The sequence below is a fragment of the Piliocolobus tephrosceles genome, chromosome 16, assembly GCF_002776525.5.
Source record: "Piliocolobus tephrosceles isolate RC106 chromosome 16, ASM277652v3, whole genome shotgun sequence".
In the NCBI taxonomy this organism is placed as follows: domain Eukaryota; kingdom Metazoa; phylum Chordata; class Mammalia; order Primates; family Cercopithecidae; genus Piliocolobus; species Piliocolobus tephrosceles.
The window spans coordinates 30,273,155-30,290,258 of NC_045449.1; the positions used below are offsets into that span (position 1 = coordinate 30,273,155).

Here is a 17,104-nt window from a genome sequence, read left to right on the forward strand (position 1 = left end):
GAACAATTGAGAAAAGGTGATTCTTACAAGATGGTGAAGGTGCCATTGTAGGTGCTGGGTTCTGGCACGGGCACTTGGTGGAGCCTCTGCTTTGGCCTGAGATCAATACATGACAGATGAGATCAATACATCTCATCTCTGCAGGTACAGAGCTCACATATGTCGGTGCTTGTAGAGGCCTTCTGCTCCTCTTGTGGAGTTAAAGCCTTAGTTTTGAGTGTAACTTTCAGACCGCACCAGTGAATTCTGAGTAGGTTCTAGTTCAGAAGGTGAACGTGTGACTTCAGTCAGGTTTCAATGCTGAGTCTGAACTTGGTCTTGTCGTGGAGCTGTAGTCTTGTCCAGGCCTGTAGAATGCTCAGTCTTTGTAGTGGGTTCCGGAGTTAGGGCGAGCCCCAGGTCCGAAAGCTGAGTTGAGGTCTTCTCCATGGTTGGAGAAGTTTTAACCTCTGTAGTCGGTTCTGTAGTTACGGTAAGCTCCAGGTCCAAAGGTTGAACTGTGAATTGAGTCAGGCTTTGATGCTGAGCCTGGTTCTTGTCTAGAGGTGGAAGTGTCACCTCAGGGTGCTTTGGAGGAGGAGCTGTAGTCCTCAGAGCTGTAGAAGGGCAGAGCTTGATCCTGGCTTGGTGTTGGAATGGGTATCTGATAACAATACACAGGCGGTTGAGCTACAAACTCCTTAGGTAGCTCTGGAGGCCGAGTTGGGGTCTTCTGCATGGTTGAAGAAGGTTCAACCTCCATAGAGTTAAGGTAAGTTCCAGACCCAGACGTGGAGCTTACCATAACAACAGAACGTACTACAAAGGTTGACTTGACTCAGGTTTGAATGTAGAGTCTGAACCTGGTGTGGATGTGGAAGTGTCACCTCAGGGTGCTTCAGAGGAACTATAGTCTTCTTCAGGGGTGTAGAATGTTCAACCTCCATAGTGGGTTCTGGAGTTATGCTAAGTCCACCAGGTCCAGAGGTTGAACTGTAACGATGGGTGACATTGGATGCTGAGCTTGATCCTGACCCAGTGTTGGAACTGTCACCTCTTGATATACTGGAGGTTGGGGCACAACTTCCTTCGGAGGCTGAGTTGGGGTCTCCTGCATGGTTGGAGAAAGTTCAATTTCTGTAGTGGATTCTGGAGTGATGATAAACCCCAGGTCAAAAAGTTGAAGTGTGACACTGGCCAGTGTTGAATGCTGAGCTTGATCCTGACCTTGTGTTGGAACTGTCACTCCTTAATGAGATGGAAGTTGAGCTAAACCTCTGTAGGTGGTTCTGGAAGTTGATTTGAGTTCTCCATGGTTGGAGGAAATTCTCTGTAGTATGTTGTGGTAAGTTTCAGATCCAAAGGTTAAACTGTGACCTCAGTTAGGTTTGTGTGCTGAGCCTGCACATGGTCTGGAGTTGGAAGCATCACTTCAGGGTGTTTTGAAGGAATACAGTTTTCCTCAGGGTTGTCAAATGCTCAGCCTCCTTCGTGGATACTGGAGTTATGGTAAGCCCCAGGTCTAAAGGTTGAAATGTGACACTGGGTGATACTGGATACTGAGCTTGGTCCTGCCTTGCTGTTGAAATTGTCATCTCATAACGCTTTGGAGGTTGAGCTGCAACCCGCTTAGGTGGCTCTGGAAGCTGACCTGGGACCATCTGCTGGCTTGAAAGTTCTATATTCTTGGGGGGCTCTCTCTGAAGCCTGAACTGTGGCCTCCTGCTGGTTTGGAAAAGGCTCTGCCTCCACAGCGGGTATGCAGTCTGAGCTGGAAAGTTTTGCTGAGTTAGAGAGGGTCCCACTTCCTGAGGGAGCTGTGGAGGCAAAGATGGGCTATCTGCTGGACTGGAGAGGGTTCTACCACAATAGAGGGCTCTGAAGACTGAGCAGGGACTGCCTGCTGGACTGGAGAGGATTCTACCTTTTTAAGTGGCTCTAAAAGCTGAATTAGGGCCTGCTGTAGGACTGGAGATAGTTCAACCTTCTCAGGTGGCTCTGATGGCTGAGCTCAGCTGGAAACTCCCCCCTTAGGGGGATTTGGAGTCTGAGCAGTAGCCTCTGGCTGGGCTGAAGATTCACTCTCTTCAGGAGACTCCAGAGGTAGGAAAGGGGAATTAGGCTGGGCTAGAGAAAAGTCAGTCTGCTCATTGGAAATAGGAGGGTTGTCCTGCTGGACTGGAGAAGGTTCAATCTCTATAGTGACTACTGTAGGTATGGTAAACTCTTCACATTTTTAACTGTGATTTTTAGGCCAAGTTGAATTATTTCTGAATATTGAAGACAGATCTTCAGGTGAAAAATTCCATCTCATCATTCAGTGGATTTACAACGTCTGAGGAGAGCTGAGCTGGAGACCAAGTTGTGGGCTTTTGAGCAAGAGGAGAAAGTTCATCATTTTCAGGGAGTTAACTGCTGAATGATAATCTCTTGCTCATCTTCCAAATGGTTAAACTTTTCAGGGGACATTAAGGACTGAGCTTGATGGTGACCTGGAGGTGAAACTGTTACCTCATAATGTTTTCAAGGCTGAGCTGGAATCTCCTGCTGGGCTGGAGAAAATTCAACCTCCCAGGAGACTCAGAAGGCTGAGCTGGCTGCTCATGTTCACCAAGAAAAGGATCAGTCTCCACAGGAGAACATGGAGGCTCAGTTGGGGCCTCCTCTTGGGTTGCGGAAGTTTCCACCTCCTCTGGAGGGTAGGTTGGGGCCTCCTGCTGGACTGGAGAAGATTCATTATCCTTGGTAGGCTCTGAAGTTATGCTAATCTCTACATCCACAGGTTTAACTGTAATGCTTGGCAAGGTGTAATGAGCTCCATCCTTACCCTGAGGTTAAATTGTCACCCATGATTCAGTGGAGTGTGAGCTGCATTCTTCATAGAAGACTCCGGAGGCTGAACTGGGGTCTCCTGCTCGGTCTGAGAAGGTTCAACCTCCCCAGGGAACTCGGAAGGCTGAGCTGGCTGCTCCTGCTTACTGGAGGAAGGTTCGACTGCCACAGGAGGGCCTGGAGGCTCAGCCAGAGTCCCTTGCTGGGTTGCTGAAGATTTAATCTCCTCAGGGCGCTCTGGTATCTGAGCTGGGGCCTTTAACTGGGTTGAGGAAGAGTCCATCTCTTTGGGGTTCTCTGGAGGCTGAGCTTGGGCCATTCTACTCAACTTCAACCACACCTGTAACCATGCCTTTGCCTAGACTGTACTCCTATTTTTTCTTATTTGACAAGTTATAGCTAATGTTTAAGCCCCAGGTAAATTTTTAGTTTATTGATGCTGCTTTCCCTGACCTCCATAACTCAAGGATCACAGATTCTGGTGAATTCTAGCACTGATGGTCTGTATCATGTTTTACTACTTTATTATTTACACCTCCATTTTTATGCTTATTGTCTTCTATCATTTTCATGTTCTGGAGACAGTGTCATACTTGTCCCTGGGTTGGACACAAAACTACATATAGAAAGTCAGGGACAAAGATGAGTTCTGGACATAACTAAAGAGCTAAGTAATGTTCACAGCCACCGCTCCTACATATACTAAGGCCTGATGCAAGTATTACAGGTATTCACTCACCTAAATTTCACAACAATCCTATGAAATGGTAACTAGCATAATCCCCAGTTTAAAGATGAGGAAACTGAGTCACAGAGAATAACTTGTTCAGGGTAGCCAAGCTAATAAATGACAGACCTGGGTTCAAAGCCAGTAACCTGGCTCCAGAATTCACTCTTAACCACCTAGAACACTATCACTGAGACGGAGAGAGAGACAGAGTGCTGTAAAGAGGGTGAAGTGCAAATAGGAGGAGAGCAGCAGTTAAGCAACGATGTGACGGGGATAAAGAAAAATGGATAAGAAAAAGATTAAGAGCAATCACAAGTAAAAGACCAGAGAAGGGGCCTAACAGTAAAGGAGAATGAGGAGAAGGAAGAGATGACAGGCAAAAGCGAAAGCAGAAAGTCAGTTGTCCCTGTGGTTTGGTGAGAAAAAGAAGGCGCAGGAAGGCCTCCAGGAAAAAGCTGCCATGTCAGGCAGCACACAGAGAACAATTGAGAAAAGGTGATTCTTACAAGATGGTGAAGGTGCCATTATAGGTGCTGGGTTCTGGCACGGACACTTGGTGGAGCCTCTGCTTTGGGCTGAGATCAATACATGACAGTGTCTCATCTCTGCAGGTACAGAACTCACATATGTTGGTGCTTGTGGAGACCTTCTGTTCCTCTTGTGCAGTTAAAGCCTTATTTTAGGCGTAACTTTCAGACTGAACCAATGAATCCTGAGTAGGTTCTGGTTCAAAGGTGGACCTCAGACTTCAGTCAGGTTTTGATGCTGAGTCTGAACCTGGTCTGGACGTGGAGCTGTAGTCTTGTCTGGGGCTGTAGAATGCTCAATGTCTATATGGGGCTAGAGTTACGGCAAGCCCCAGGTCTGGAGGCTGAGTTGTGGTCTCCTCTGTGATTGGAAAAGGTTCACCCCTGTAGTAGGTTCTCTAGTTATGGTAAATTCCAAGTTCAAAAGTTGAACTATGACTTGGGTCTGGTTTGAGTGCTGAAGATTGACCCTTGTCTCATGGTGGAAGTGTCACCTTAGGGAGCTTTGGCAGAGAAGCTGTAGTCATCATGGCTCTAGAAGGTTCAACCTTTGTAGTGAATTCTGGAGTAATGGTAAGCCTCAGATCCAAAGGTTGAACTGTGACACTGGCTGATGTTGGATGCTTATCTCGATCCTGGCCTTGTGTTGGAACAGACATCTCATTATAATACCCAGGAGGGTAAACTACAACCTCCTTAGGTAGCTCTGGAGGCTGAGTTGGGGTTTTATGCATGGTTGAAGGTTCAATCTCCATAGAGGATTCTGGAGTTAAGGTAAGTTTCAGATCCAAAGGTTGAAATGTGACTTGAGTCAGGTTTGAATGCCAAGTCTGAACCTGGTGTGGATGTGGAAGTGTCACCTCAGGGTGCTTTGGAGGAACTATAGTCTTCTTCAGGGGTGAATGTTCTACCTCTGTAGTGGGTTCTGGAGTTATGGTAAGTCCCAGGTACAGAGGTTTAACTGTAATGCTGGGTGATATTCAATGCTGAGCTCGATCCTGACCTGGTGTTGAAATTGTTACCTCTTGAAATACTGGAGGTTAAGGTATAACTTCCTTTGCTCTGGAAGCTGAGTTGAATTCTCCATGGTTGGAGAAAATATATCCTCTGTAGTAGGTTGTTGATTCGTGGTAAATTTCAGATCCAAAGGTTGCACTGTGGCCTCAGGTTTGTGTGCTGAGCCTGCACATGGTCTGAAGGTGGAAGGGTCACCTCAGGGTGTTTTGGAGGAGCTGTAGTCATCCTCAGCATTATAGAATGCTCAGCCTCCATAGTGGGTTCTGGAGTTATGGTAAGCTCCATGTGTAAAGGTTGAAATGTGACACTGGGTGATGCTGGATACTGAGCTTGGTCTTGGCCTGCTGTTGGAATTGTCATTTCATAATGCTGGATACTGAGCTTGGTCCTGGCTTGCTGTTATAATTGTCATCTCATAATGCATTAGAGGTTGAACTGCAACCCCCTTAGGGGGCTCTGGAAGCTGAGCTGGGACCATCTACTGACTTGAAGTTTCTGCCTCCTTAGGAGGCTCTGGAGCCTGAACTGTGGCCTTCTGCTGAGCTGGAGAAAGTTCTGTCTCCACAGGGGGCTCTCGAGTCTGAGTTGGACCCTCCTGCTGAGTTAGAGATGGTTCCACCTCCTGAGGGAGATTTGGAGGCAAAGATGTGGCCATCTGCTGTGTCAAAGAAGATTCTACCACCATAGGGCTCTGAAGACTGAGCAAGCACTGCCTACTGGACTAGAGAGGATTCTACCTCTTCAGGTGGCTCTAAAAGCTGAGTTGAGGCCTGCTGTAGGACTGAAGATGGTTTGACCTTCTCAGGTGGCCGATGGCTGAGCTGGTATCTTCAGCTTTGGTGGACTGACCTCTGCAGTGGACTTTGGAGGATGACCTGAGGCTTCCTGCTGGGTTGCAGATGGTTCAACCTGCTTAGGGAGCTCTGGTGCCTCAGCTGGGAACTCTTGCTGGACTGGAGAAAATTCCACCCCTTTAGGGGAATCTGGGGTCTGAGCTGTGGTCTTGTGCTGTGATGGAGATTCATTCTTTTCAGGAGAATCCAGAGGTGGGGAAGGGGTATCATGCTGGGTTGGAGAAAAGTCAGCCTACTCAATGGGAATAGGATTGTCCTGCTGGACTGGGGAAGGTTCACTCTCCATAGTGACTTCTGTAGGTATGGTGAGGTCCATATCCATATTTTTAACTGTGGTATTAGGGAAAGTTGAATTGTTTCTGAATATTAAAGACAGATCTAGAGGCAAAAATACCATCTCATCATTCAATGACCTTACAAAGTCTGAGGAGAGCCGAGTTGGAGACTGAGTTGTGGACTCTTGAGGGACTGGAGGAAGTTCATAATTTTCAGGGGTATTTGGCGGCTGAATAATCATTTCTCGCTGGTCTTTCAAATGCTGAAACTGCTAAGGGGACATTGAGGACTGAGCTGGGGCCCCATGTTTGGTTAAAATTTCAATCTGTTAGGTGAACTCTGGTGTCATGGTTACCATGTGATGCACAGGTTTCACAGTCATTGTGCAATGTTGGAGGCCGAACTTGATCATGACTTACAGAAACTGTTACCTCATGATGCGCTGGAGATTAGCTACAATTTCATTAGGGATCTTTGAAGGCTGGGCTTGGGCCTATTGCTGTGTTGGAGAAGACTCAACCTCCTCAGGCATCTGTGGATATTCAGCAGCAGTCTCCCGCTGGGCTGGAGAGAGGTTCTCATCTTTAATAGCTGGAGATTGAACTGAAGTCTCCTGTTGAACTGGTAAAGTCATCTTCTGATGACTATGGAGGCAGAGTTGGGCCCCTGTGCTTGGTAGTGGAAGGTTCTACATAATTAACTGGCCCTGAGAGCTGAGCACTAACCTCCTGGTGGATTGGAGAAGTTCCCACCTCTGCAGTAGGCTCTGTTGCTATGATAAGCTGCATAACTGGAGGCTTAACAGTGACATTGGGCAAATCTGAATGCTGAGCTCAATGGTGACCTGGAGGTGAAACTGTTACTTCGTGATGTAAGAACTGGAGGCTGAGCTGGGGTCTCGTGCTGGGCTGGAGAAGATTCAACCTCCCCAGAAGACTCAGAAGGCTGAACTGGCTGCAAATGCTCACTGGGGGAAGAGTTAGCTTCCACAGGAGGACCGGGAAGCTCAGTTGGGGTCTCCTCCTGGGTTGCAAAGGGTTCCATCTGCTCTGGAGGCTGGGTTGGGGCCTACTACTGGGCTTGAGAAGATTCTGCCTCCTTAACAGGCTCTGAGGTTATGATAATCTCCACATCTACAGGTTTAACTGTAATACTGGGTAAGTTATAATGAGATTGATCCTCAACGGGAGGCTGAAGTGACACCTCATGATTCAGTGGAGTTTGAGCTGTACTCTCCATAGAGGACTCTGAGGCTCAGCTGGGGTCTCCTGCTGGGTCTAAGAAAGTTCAGCCTCCCCAGAAAACTGAAGGCTGAGCTGGCTGCTCCTGCTCACTGGGGGAAGGCTCAGCCTCCACAGGAGGACATGGGAGCTCAGCTGGGTCTCCATCTGGGTTGCGGAAGGTTCTACCTCCTCTGGAGGCTGGGTTAGGGCCTCCTGCTGGGCTTGAGAGGATTCTGCCTCCTTGTTAGGCTCTGAAGTTATGGTAATCTTGAAATCGGCAGGTTTACCTGTAATGTTGGGCAAGGTAAAATGAGCTTGATCCTTACCCCGAGGTTGAACTGTCAACTCAAGATTCAGTGGAGTTTGAGCTGCACTCTCCACAGAGACTTGGGAGGCTGAGCTGGGGTCTCCTGCTGAGTCTGAGAACCTCCCCTGGAAACTCAGGCTAGGCTGGCTGCTCCTGTTCACCTGGAGAAGGTTAAGCCTCCACAGGTGGAGGAGTTCCAGAGGAACTGGAGGTTCAGCTGGATTTCCTTGCTGGGTTACAGACGTTTTCATCTTCTCAGGGTGGTCTGGTATCTGAGCTGGGGCCTTTAATTGGGTTTAGGAAGAGTTCACCTCCTTGGGGTACTCTGGAGGCTGAGCTGCAGCTTGTTCCTGGCTTGATGTAAGTTCCTTACCTGGCTCTTGAATTATCATAAGCTCCACATCCACAGGTTTGACTGTGACACTGGGCAAGTGTGAGTGCTGAGCTTCACTCCAACTTTTAATGGAACATTTACCTGATGATGTATTGATGGCTGAGCTACAGTCTCTTCTGAGGCAGGCAGCTGCTGTGCTGGGGCCTCCTGCTGTGTTGAAGAGTGGAGCCCCTTAAGGGACTGTGAAGGCAGAGCTGGGGCCTCCTGCTGGGTTCTACCTCCTCAGGGAGCTGTGGAAGCTGCACTGGGGCTTTTTGCTGGAGTGAAGAGGACTGGATCTGTCCTCTGGATTTTGAGTTTCAGGCTCTAGATGGAATTGAGAGCCTAACTTGCTCAGCGGGCCCTGGAGGCTAATCTGAGTTTACCTGTTGTTCTGGAGGCAAGCTGCCCAGATATAGTATATCCGTACTTGAATCTAAATATTCATCCTGTAAAGTTTGTTTCTGACGCTGAGGTTTTGATATAAATCAGTGTGGAGTTCCAACAAAAACCTTAGCAAGCCTCCGATGCTTAGCTAGATCTTTCTTCAGGTTTTTGGGCAAAACACTAATCTTCATTGCTTTTGAATTCTGACTATCTAGAGGTGGAACAAGTATTTCATATGCCTGATCATCTGCAGCCTGATCTAGACCTACAGTTTGAACCTTACTTTTGAGGCAAAGAGGCCGAGCTAGCATCTAGTTCTGATCCCAGTCTGGCATTGGAACCAACTCTGGGAGCCTTTCTTGCAAGTCAGCTTGTCATTCAGATCCTGGTGTACAACAGTGAACTTCTCTGGCCCCAGGGGCAGCTCTCCAGCTGGATCCATGTCCAGGAATGGAACCAAAGTCTCAGTCGGATCCTGAGTCGAGGCTGACATCTGGGTGGAAGTAAAGGACCCCAGGTTATCAAAGCCCCCGGGTCTGTATCGGGGTGGGGGTGGATAAGCGCATGGGGGAGATTCCGGGGAGAGACGGCAGGAGCGCCAAGACCAGGGGTCAGTTGGCCTCAGGGGGTCAGAGGTCAGCTGGAGTGGGCCCTGGATCTGGCTGAGCCTCCTGGACTAGTAGCCACAATAGTTGTCACGTGAGGAGGGACCATAGGAACCAGACACGCAGCCGGTACATGACATACCTTGGCGTCCCACACTAAGCTGGAGCCATTATGGCAGCCCAGAGATGCTCGCACACCTAGCAACCTCGCGCCCCTAGCAACCATGGCCCCGCCTCGTCCGTTATTTACCATATCTTTATTTAGGCAAACTTTATTAAGTTCCATTCCAGATTTGCTCCCCGTCACCAGGGCGATCTTATCCCACAGTCCCGCCCAAGCCTCCCTTCCCGCTCCACCAGAACACCCTTTCCCTCCCCTTCACCAGGAAAGATTTGGGCGGCTGACCTAGGTGGTCCCAGGACTCCAGCAGCCTACAGTGGTGGGGCGGGGTTGGGTAGCAGCACGGCAGAGCTTCCCAAGGAAGTTAGGCAACCTCGCCTTGGGATATTCAGAAATGCTAGTCAAGTTCTGGCAGCCTGAACTCTTCCTCCTCCAAGCTGAAATCCGAGAGATACTCTTCCTCCTCTTGGCCATACTGCTTCCAGGGAGAGCAATGGACCTGCAAAACGTGCACCAGTTAAGGTGGCAGGCAGAACGCACAGTAGGGTCATTCATTCCAAAATGTTGCCATTTTTGCTAAACTTTTGATATCCTTTGTTGTATGTTTGATAATTCACCACTCTATTAGGTAGGAGCTGCCAGGGAATAAGTGAGGACTCCAAATTTTCTGTAGGAAGGGTTTTGGGAGGTGGGCAATTCAGTCTGGGAGAGAAGTCTGAACTGTCATCCTGCCTTAACACAGCCATTACCCTAGAAGTTACAGCGCCACTCTTCAGAGATCTACCCTGTGTGCACACATGGAGAAGAGGCTTAGGTTGTTAAAGTCAGCATGTTAAATAATTTCCTGAAATGTGACTATAACTAGAACCCAGCTGACTTCCTCCATAGCCATTGTTACCTATTGTATTTCTCATTGTCTGGCACAATCACCAGCATGCGAACTCTAAGAAGGTGCTTCATCTTATGCCAGTGCCTAGCATAGACATATGGTGCAGATTAATGGTTTTACAATGGAAGGGATTCCAAGACTTGCCTGATTTAGGGGCAGATCTATTATTATAATCAGATTTCTGAAATCAGTGCTGACTTTCTCTCACATTTCACAGGAAGCTAGACTTCTTAAAGCTTGAAGTTTCCTTCATGGGTTTTACTTAAATTGAATTGAAATAATTATTTTACAGGGAAAAACTTAAAACACTTTGCAACTTTGGGGTGAAAGTTAAATAAAACACTCTAGCCCCAAATTAAGTTCCCACTGAAATAAAACACTTTTGCTCCTTTAAAAAAAAAATTCCATATGTAGTAAATAATGACTGTTTTCTTTCAGAGATTAATTTAGAAACTTAACCCCTATTTAAGAGCTTTCATATACAGTCATGCGTTGCTTGCCATGTGAGGAGAAACTTGAGAAATATGTCATTAGGGGATTTCACCCTTGTGCTAACATCATAGCATATACTTCCACAAACCTAAGTAGTATAGCCTACAGCACACCTAGGCTATATGGTATGGCCTATGGCTCCTAGGCTATAAACCTGTACCGTATGTTACTATACTGAATACTGAAGGCAATTGTAACACAATGGCAGGTATTTGTGTATGTAAAATGGAAAACATACAGTAAAAATACTGTTTAAAAGATAAAAAATGGTATAGCTGTATAGGGATAGCTCCATTATACTCTTATGGAATCACCATCATATATGTGGTTTACTGTTGACTGAAACATCATTTTGCAGCACATGATTGTAATCGATTTATAGAAAGATCTTCAGCAAAATGGTCTACCCAAGATATAAGGAGATACTGAGATCCGGGTAATAAGCCATATTTGAAAGGCATTATAGTTTTCGAAAGCTGTAGCACGATCATTCTTAAGGCCAGTTACTTTTCCCCCATATCTCTGGGATCCTGTTTGAAGAAAGTTCTAAAAAGGCCTATGTTCAAGCAGCCTGGCATCCCTAAATCCTGGGGGAAGACTAACCCCTCTCCTGTGTCCACAACTGTAATAACACTCTGATAGTCCTCAGTTCTGCTCTCCAAACTTCAAATAAGGGGTCAGAGTCAAAGGTCAAGACTTCAGGAAAAGCCCCAGAAATACTCTGCACTTAAAAGTAGTATCAGTTTCACATTTTCCTAAGAATGAAACAAATTGTCCTCCAAATTATGCTGCTTGTTTTGAATTATGGTTACATTGGCTATGTTAACTCCTGAGTTTTTATCTCCACATACTTGAATTAAACCGTGTAGTTCTTCTTCGCATCTGACATCTATGATGTCTTCACTGGGTCTGTACTCCACAGCTATTTTACCACTTTCTGAAATAAAGTTAGCAAGGATCAATTCAGAATCTTTTTCATTCTAAAACATCCTGCATATAATGGTAGCACCCCATGAACATTCTTTTGGCTTCTAAAAGCAGAAAGTAAGAGCATTTTCCTGGAAGTTTCCTTATCTCCTCATCTCACACTTCAGTTTTTTCTTTCTTTCCTTTTTTTTTTGGAAGACACGGCCTCACTCTGTCACCCCGGCTGGAGTGCAGTGGCGCTGTCATAGCTAGCTCACTGCAGCCTGGAATTCCTGGGATCAAGTGATCTCCCTGGCTCAGCCTCCAGAGTAGCAGGGACTACAGGTACACACCACTGTGCCCGCCTAATTTTTTTTTTAGAGACACGGTCTTGCTTTGTTGCCCAGGCTGGTCTTGAACTCCTGGCTTTAAGTGATCCTCCTGCCTTGACCTCCCAAAATACTGAGATTACAGGTGTGAGTCACCATGCCTGGCCTCACACCTCAGTTTTTAACATATATATGAAATGTCAACCATATTTTGTACAAAGGACGTTATGATCTTACAGATAGGAACTAAGGAATAACATAAGAAATAAAAAATGTGGAAACCAAAATGTTCAATCATAATACGATGAAATGGTAAGGCATCAGGTGGGGGTCAAAGCAAGTTCAAATTTGGAGAAGAGACCACTGGGCTAGTAGACACTTCACATTAGAAGCAAGGGCCAGGTGTCTGTGCCCTGAGAACCAAAATTCATTCCACCAGATACAATGAACAAAGCTTCTGAGAGAGAGAACATTTGAACATTTTATTGGCAGACACAGGCCCACATATTCTTATAGACAATAGAACTACCTTCAAGGCAAACTAGAGCCATAAGGCTTTTGGTCTAAGAAGTTTTCAGTGTGTGCAAGAGATACCTTTGTATACTAGGGAGAGGTAAACAACCCACACACTTTGTTTGGTTCTTAAAGGTTGTTACTCAGACTTGACAGCTGATGATCAAGGAAGTAAGACTTTCACTAGAAGGGCTGTTGTCCAGGTTGGAAAGCTGAGAGCAATCAGGGCCACCTCCTACAAGCAAATAAAGGTCTGTGGTAACTTAATTAGGATCTCTCAGTCTCTAAGCCTTTAGGGCTGTGAAGCAGAAGAGCAACTCTGTTCAGGGACTCTTTGCTAATCATCAGGCTTCCTTTGGGCACAGCCTGTAACATTCGTGCCACTGTAGAATTCAATAGGGAATACAAGCAATGCCATTCAATAGCATGACCAATTCCAAGGCTCACAGCAAAGCAGCTGATTGTTGTATAAGAATCATACTTGCCCAATGTGTCAGTGCCAGAAGTGAAAGCTGAAATTGAATTCTTGATTCAGGAAACAAAATCTAATAAACTCTTCGGCACAGAGTTTATTTATTCAGACAGAAATCAACAATGACAATAATAGTTAATATGTCTGCTTATCTTGTAAGTGTAGTTCTGAGTTTTTACATTTGTCATCTTATTTACTCTTACAATATCCTCCATAAGGCTGACTGAATTACTAACCCCAGTTTGTAGATGAAGAGACTACAGCTTAGAGCTATTAAGTATTTTCAAATCTCTCTGGCTATAAGACCTAAAATTGCATTAAAAATCTAAGAGACAGAGTTAGGACTCAAATCCATGTGTACAAAGCTTATAATCACTATTCTATATGATAGGCAAGCAATTAAAGAAGACCTGACTTAAACATTTTCTGTGGGAACTGAGGCAAGTCCTTTCACATCTGTAGACTAGGAACAGTATTTGCTGTCGTTTTTTTTCCACAAATGTCACACAGAACTAATTTGAGCCTGTTGCTGTGAATTTCATTTGCTGTAATTTAGCAAATGAAAGCATACTATAGAGTGCTTTAGATATCAATATTTTTATCCAATTAACTTTTCAAAATGAGTTTATTTGCCCATTGAAACTGAAGTACTTCTAGGACGATCAAGAGAGTCTTACCTAGAACAACAATCAACAGTTTCTGGAATGCGTCTGACAAAGCCTTCTGAATAGCAAGCTTCTGGGCTGTCTTCCTTTTCATAAGGAACGATAATGGTCCTAAATCCAACCAAAACAAATGGATTTAAGATGCCTATCTAAATGATAATTGCTATATGTTTAAAAACTAAAAATGCATCCATGGTTCTTAGCTCATAACCTTTGTGATTAAGGGCAGACGGCACAAGGATATGGTTGAATGGCTCTGTTAGAGGTACATCCTGGCAGGGCCCATTTTTACGCCTCCATCTAGTAGAGAAGTTCCTCAAGTACTAGAAGGGAGATAAGAGCCAAGAACCTGGCACATGTTTCACATCACCCAGAGATTTCAAATTGATCAGTTAAGGCTACACTCCTACAGACCCTACCCTCCTGTGCATCAAGGGCTGGAATCACTCATCGAAAAAGGTTTGGTTGGCTGGACATGGTGGCCCATGCCTGTAATCCCAGCACTTGGGGAGGCTGAGGCAGGTGGAGGCCAGAGTTCAAGAACAGCCTGGTCAATGTGGTGAAACTTGAGGCCAGGAGTTCAAGAACAGCCTGGCCAACACGGTGAAACCCTGTCTCTAATAAAAATGCAAAACTTAGCCAGGTGTGGTGGCACACACCTGTAATCCCAGCTACCTGGGAGTCTGAGACATAAGAATAGCTTGAACCAGGAAGCAGAGGTTGCAGTGAGCTGAGATCAGGCCACTGCACTCCAGCCTGGGTGACAGAGTGAGACTGTGTCTCAAAAAAAAAAAAAAAAAAAGAAAAGGGCTAGGTGCGGTGGCTCATGCCTATAATCCCAGCACTCTGGGAGGCCGAGGTGAGCAGATCACTTGAGGTCAGGAGTTTGAGAGCAGCCTGGGCAACATGGTGAAACCATGTCTCTAATAAAAATACAACAACAAGAAAATAGCCAGGTGTGGTGTTAGGCACCTGTAACCCCAGCTACTCGGGAGGCTGAGGCAGGAGAATTGCTTGAACCTGGGAGGTGGAGGTTGCAATGAGCCGAGATCACACCAGTGCACTTCAGCCTAGGCGACTGAGTGAGGCTCCATCTCAAAAAAGAAAAAACTTTGGTACAGATAATTTGGCTCCTCCCTGGGCATCACCCCCGGGAGCCTACTCCACTCCATTAGCCTATAGCCCTGCCTCTGACTTCAAACCCTAAGCCTGATGGTCATGAATACTAAAAAAATACTCAACATTAGTATCAATTGAGTACTCTTTCTAGATATCTATATTATACACTTTTTTGGCTGAAACCCTTTTATGAGTAAAAAAAAAGAACTGAATGTTTACACAAAAAGTTTATGCAAATCTTTAGATGATGACCTGGCATGGTAGCTCATGCCTATAACCCCAGCAACTTGGGATCCTGAGGCAAGAGGATCTCTTGAGGCCAGGAGCTGGAGATCAGGTGGGACAACACAGAAAGACCCCATCTCTAAAAATAGTAATAATTAGCCAGGTGTGGTGGTGCATGCCTGTAGTCCTGGCTACTCAGGAGGCTGAGGCAGGAGGATCCCTTGAGCCCAGAAGTTGGAGGTTACAGTGAGCTATGATCATGCTACTGTACTCTAGCCTGGGCAACAGAGCAAGACCTTGTCTCTAAAAAAGTAATAAATAGATTTAAAAAAAAAAACAAAAACTTTAGATGGTTTTGCTGGGATAACCGAGGGCTACAAGAGACACATATTTGAAGAACTATTTTAGCTTGAAGCAAGTTCTTAACCAAAAACTGTAAAAACATTACTTCCTTCTTCCTCCTAACTTTCTTGGTAGGAAGTCAGCTGTACGATTTTAAATTTAAAGGTTCAATCAGATATTACCTAAAGTAAAACCCTATACTGTAAGACAGAAAAACTCTGCCCAGGACTTGAGTAGCTCAGAGAGGGAAGGGCTTGATATGTATCCAAAAAGATGACTTTCAAAAAGTAAGGAAAAAAGATCCTTTCCACGCCAAATCCCTACCCTCCTCCACTCCCAGTGAAAACAGACCTTCCTCCACCTTATCCACAGGCTCCTCCACCAAGCCAACGCCAGGACTCCTGCAATCATAGGCTGGCAACATCACCTCTAAAGCACAGAAGAACTTCAGGCTTTGCTTTGGAAGTGGCACCATGCTATCTTCATTTTCTCTTTCTTCAAGGTCAGAAAGCTCCTGAAGCTGTAAGGATATTTAATGTAAGGTCCTTCCTAGGATCTTAATGTAGGCTTCAAAATGTTTTGTTATTAAAAGTAAAAACTTGGCCAGGCGTGGTGGTTCATGCCTGTAATCCCAGTACTTTGGGAAGCCGAGGTGGGCGGATCACGAGGTCAAGAGATTGAGAGCATCCTGGCCAACATGGTGAAACCCCGTCTCTACTGAAAATACAAAAATTAGCTGGGCACGGTGGCGGGCACCTGTGGTCCCAGCTACTCGGGAGGCTGAGGCAGGAGAATCGCTTGTACCCAGGAGGTAGATTTTGCAGTGAGCCGAGATAGCACCACTGCACTCCAGCCTGGCAACAGAGCGAGACTCTGTCTCAAAAAAACAAAACAAAAAAAAAAACAAAAAGCAAGCAAACAAACAAACAACAACCAAAAAAACAACTAAACTCCAGTCATTCAAGCAAACAGTTGAGGTGTCCTATGGCTTCAAAATCAAGTTAGATTTGCAAATGAGTTGCTAGATAGAGACAACTATTTTTTATTATATGCCACAAAAACAGTGGAGAAAATTATGGATACCACCATCCTAGTGACTGAGATTATTAATTCTAGGTAGCAGGCCAATTCAGACATGTTCACTTATCCTCAATGGTAGAGGCCTCTCACATCTCCTCCCTACAATCCAGTTCAATACTTCTGTCTAATATCTAGGATTTCAATGTTGAAAGGAGAGTGTGGTTAGTGAAAAAAAATCTACAAGGTTTACCTTGATGATCCTTTTGGACCACCCATTGAAACCAAAGTAGTAATTCGCCAGTTCTTGGCATCGGGAACTGTTCAGGGCAAGGGCTTGATGTTGAACTGCCTTATGTCTGGTGCCAAGACGAACCTAAAGTCATAAGAGATAGACTCATAAATATCACAACCTGCTAGAGATTTTATTTTGGATACTTCTGAGATTTGTCAATACCAAGTATGCAAAGAAAAATTGTTTTGGTCTTCCCATTCAGTAGCTCCTGCTTGAGAATATGACCTGAATATAGATAAGATGAACCCACCACCCATCCCCCTCCCCAAGTTACTAACCCCTGTTAAAAGATGAAATACAATCGGGTGCGGTGGCTCCTGTTTGTAATCCCAGCACTTTGGGAGGCTGAGGCGGGTGGATCACAAGGTAAGGATATCGAGCCCATCCTGGCTAACATGGTGAAACCCTGTCTCTACTAAAAATACTAAATATTAGCCAGGCATGGTGACATGTGCCTGTAGTCCCAGCTACTCGGGAGGCTGAGGCAGGAGAATCGCTCAAACCTGGGAGGCAGAGCTTGCAGTGAGCCGAGATAGTGCCACTGCACTCCACCCTAGGCGACAGAGTGAGACTCCGTCTCAAAAAAAAAAAAAAAAAAAAAGAGGAAAA

The 17,104-nt window shown here is 45.6% G+C and overlaps 1 protein-coding gene and 4 pseudogenes across 3 annotated transcripts in view; all 5 read right to left on the minus strand.

The window, feature by feature from the left end:
• LOC113219781 overlaps positions 1 to 1,398 on the minus strand; it is a 5,393-nt pseudogene extending 3,995 nt beyond the window's left edge.
• Positions 1 to 5,770, minus strand: part of LOC113219782 — an 11,844-nt pseudogene extending 6,074 nt beyond the window's left edge.
• Positions 2,352 to 3,130, minus strand: LOC116418408 (annotated as a pseudogene).
• Positions 5,771 to 6,171: 401 nt separating the features above from the next.
• On the minus strand, positions 6,172 to 9,245 carry LOC116418405 (annotated as a pseudogene).
• A 110-nt stretch (positions 9,246 to 9,355) lies between these two features.
• RDM1 (RAD52 motif containing 1) overlaps positions 9,356 to 17,104 on the minus strand; it is an 11,067-nt gene continuing 3,318 nt past the window's right edge. Inside the window, exons 3-7 of one of the 3 annotated variants that reach the window (XM_026447591.2) lie at positions 16,454 to 16,576; positions 15,535 to 15,703; positions 13,510 to 13,608; positions 11,464 to 11,549; positions 9,367 to 9,730 (exon numbers count right to left, since the gene is read on the minus strand). In XM_026447591.2, the coding sequence (XP_026303376.1) occupies positions 9,629 to 9,730; positions 11,464 to 11,549; positions 13,510 to 13,608; positions 15,535 to 15,703; positions 16,454 to 16,576 (579 nt within the window). In that variant the 3' untranslated portion in view covers positions 9,367 to 9,628. Of the gene's footprint in view, positions 9,731 to 11,463; positions 11,550 to 13,509; positions 13,609 to 15,534; positions 15,704 to 16,453; positions 16,577 to 17,104 lie in introns of all 3 variants that reach the window. The other 2 variants (XM_026447593.2, XM_026447592.2) reach the window with 2 other exon arrangements.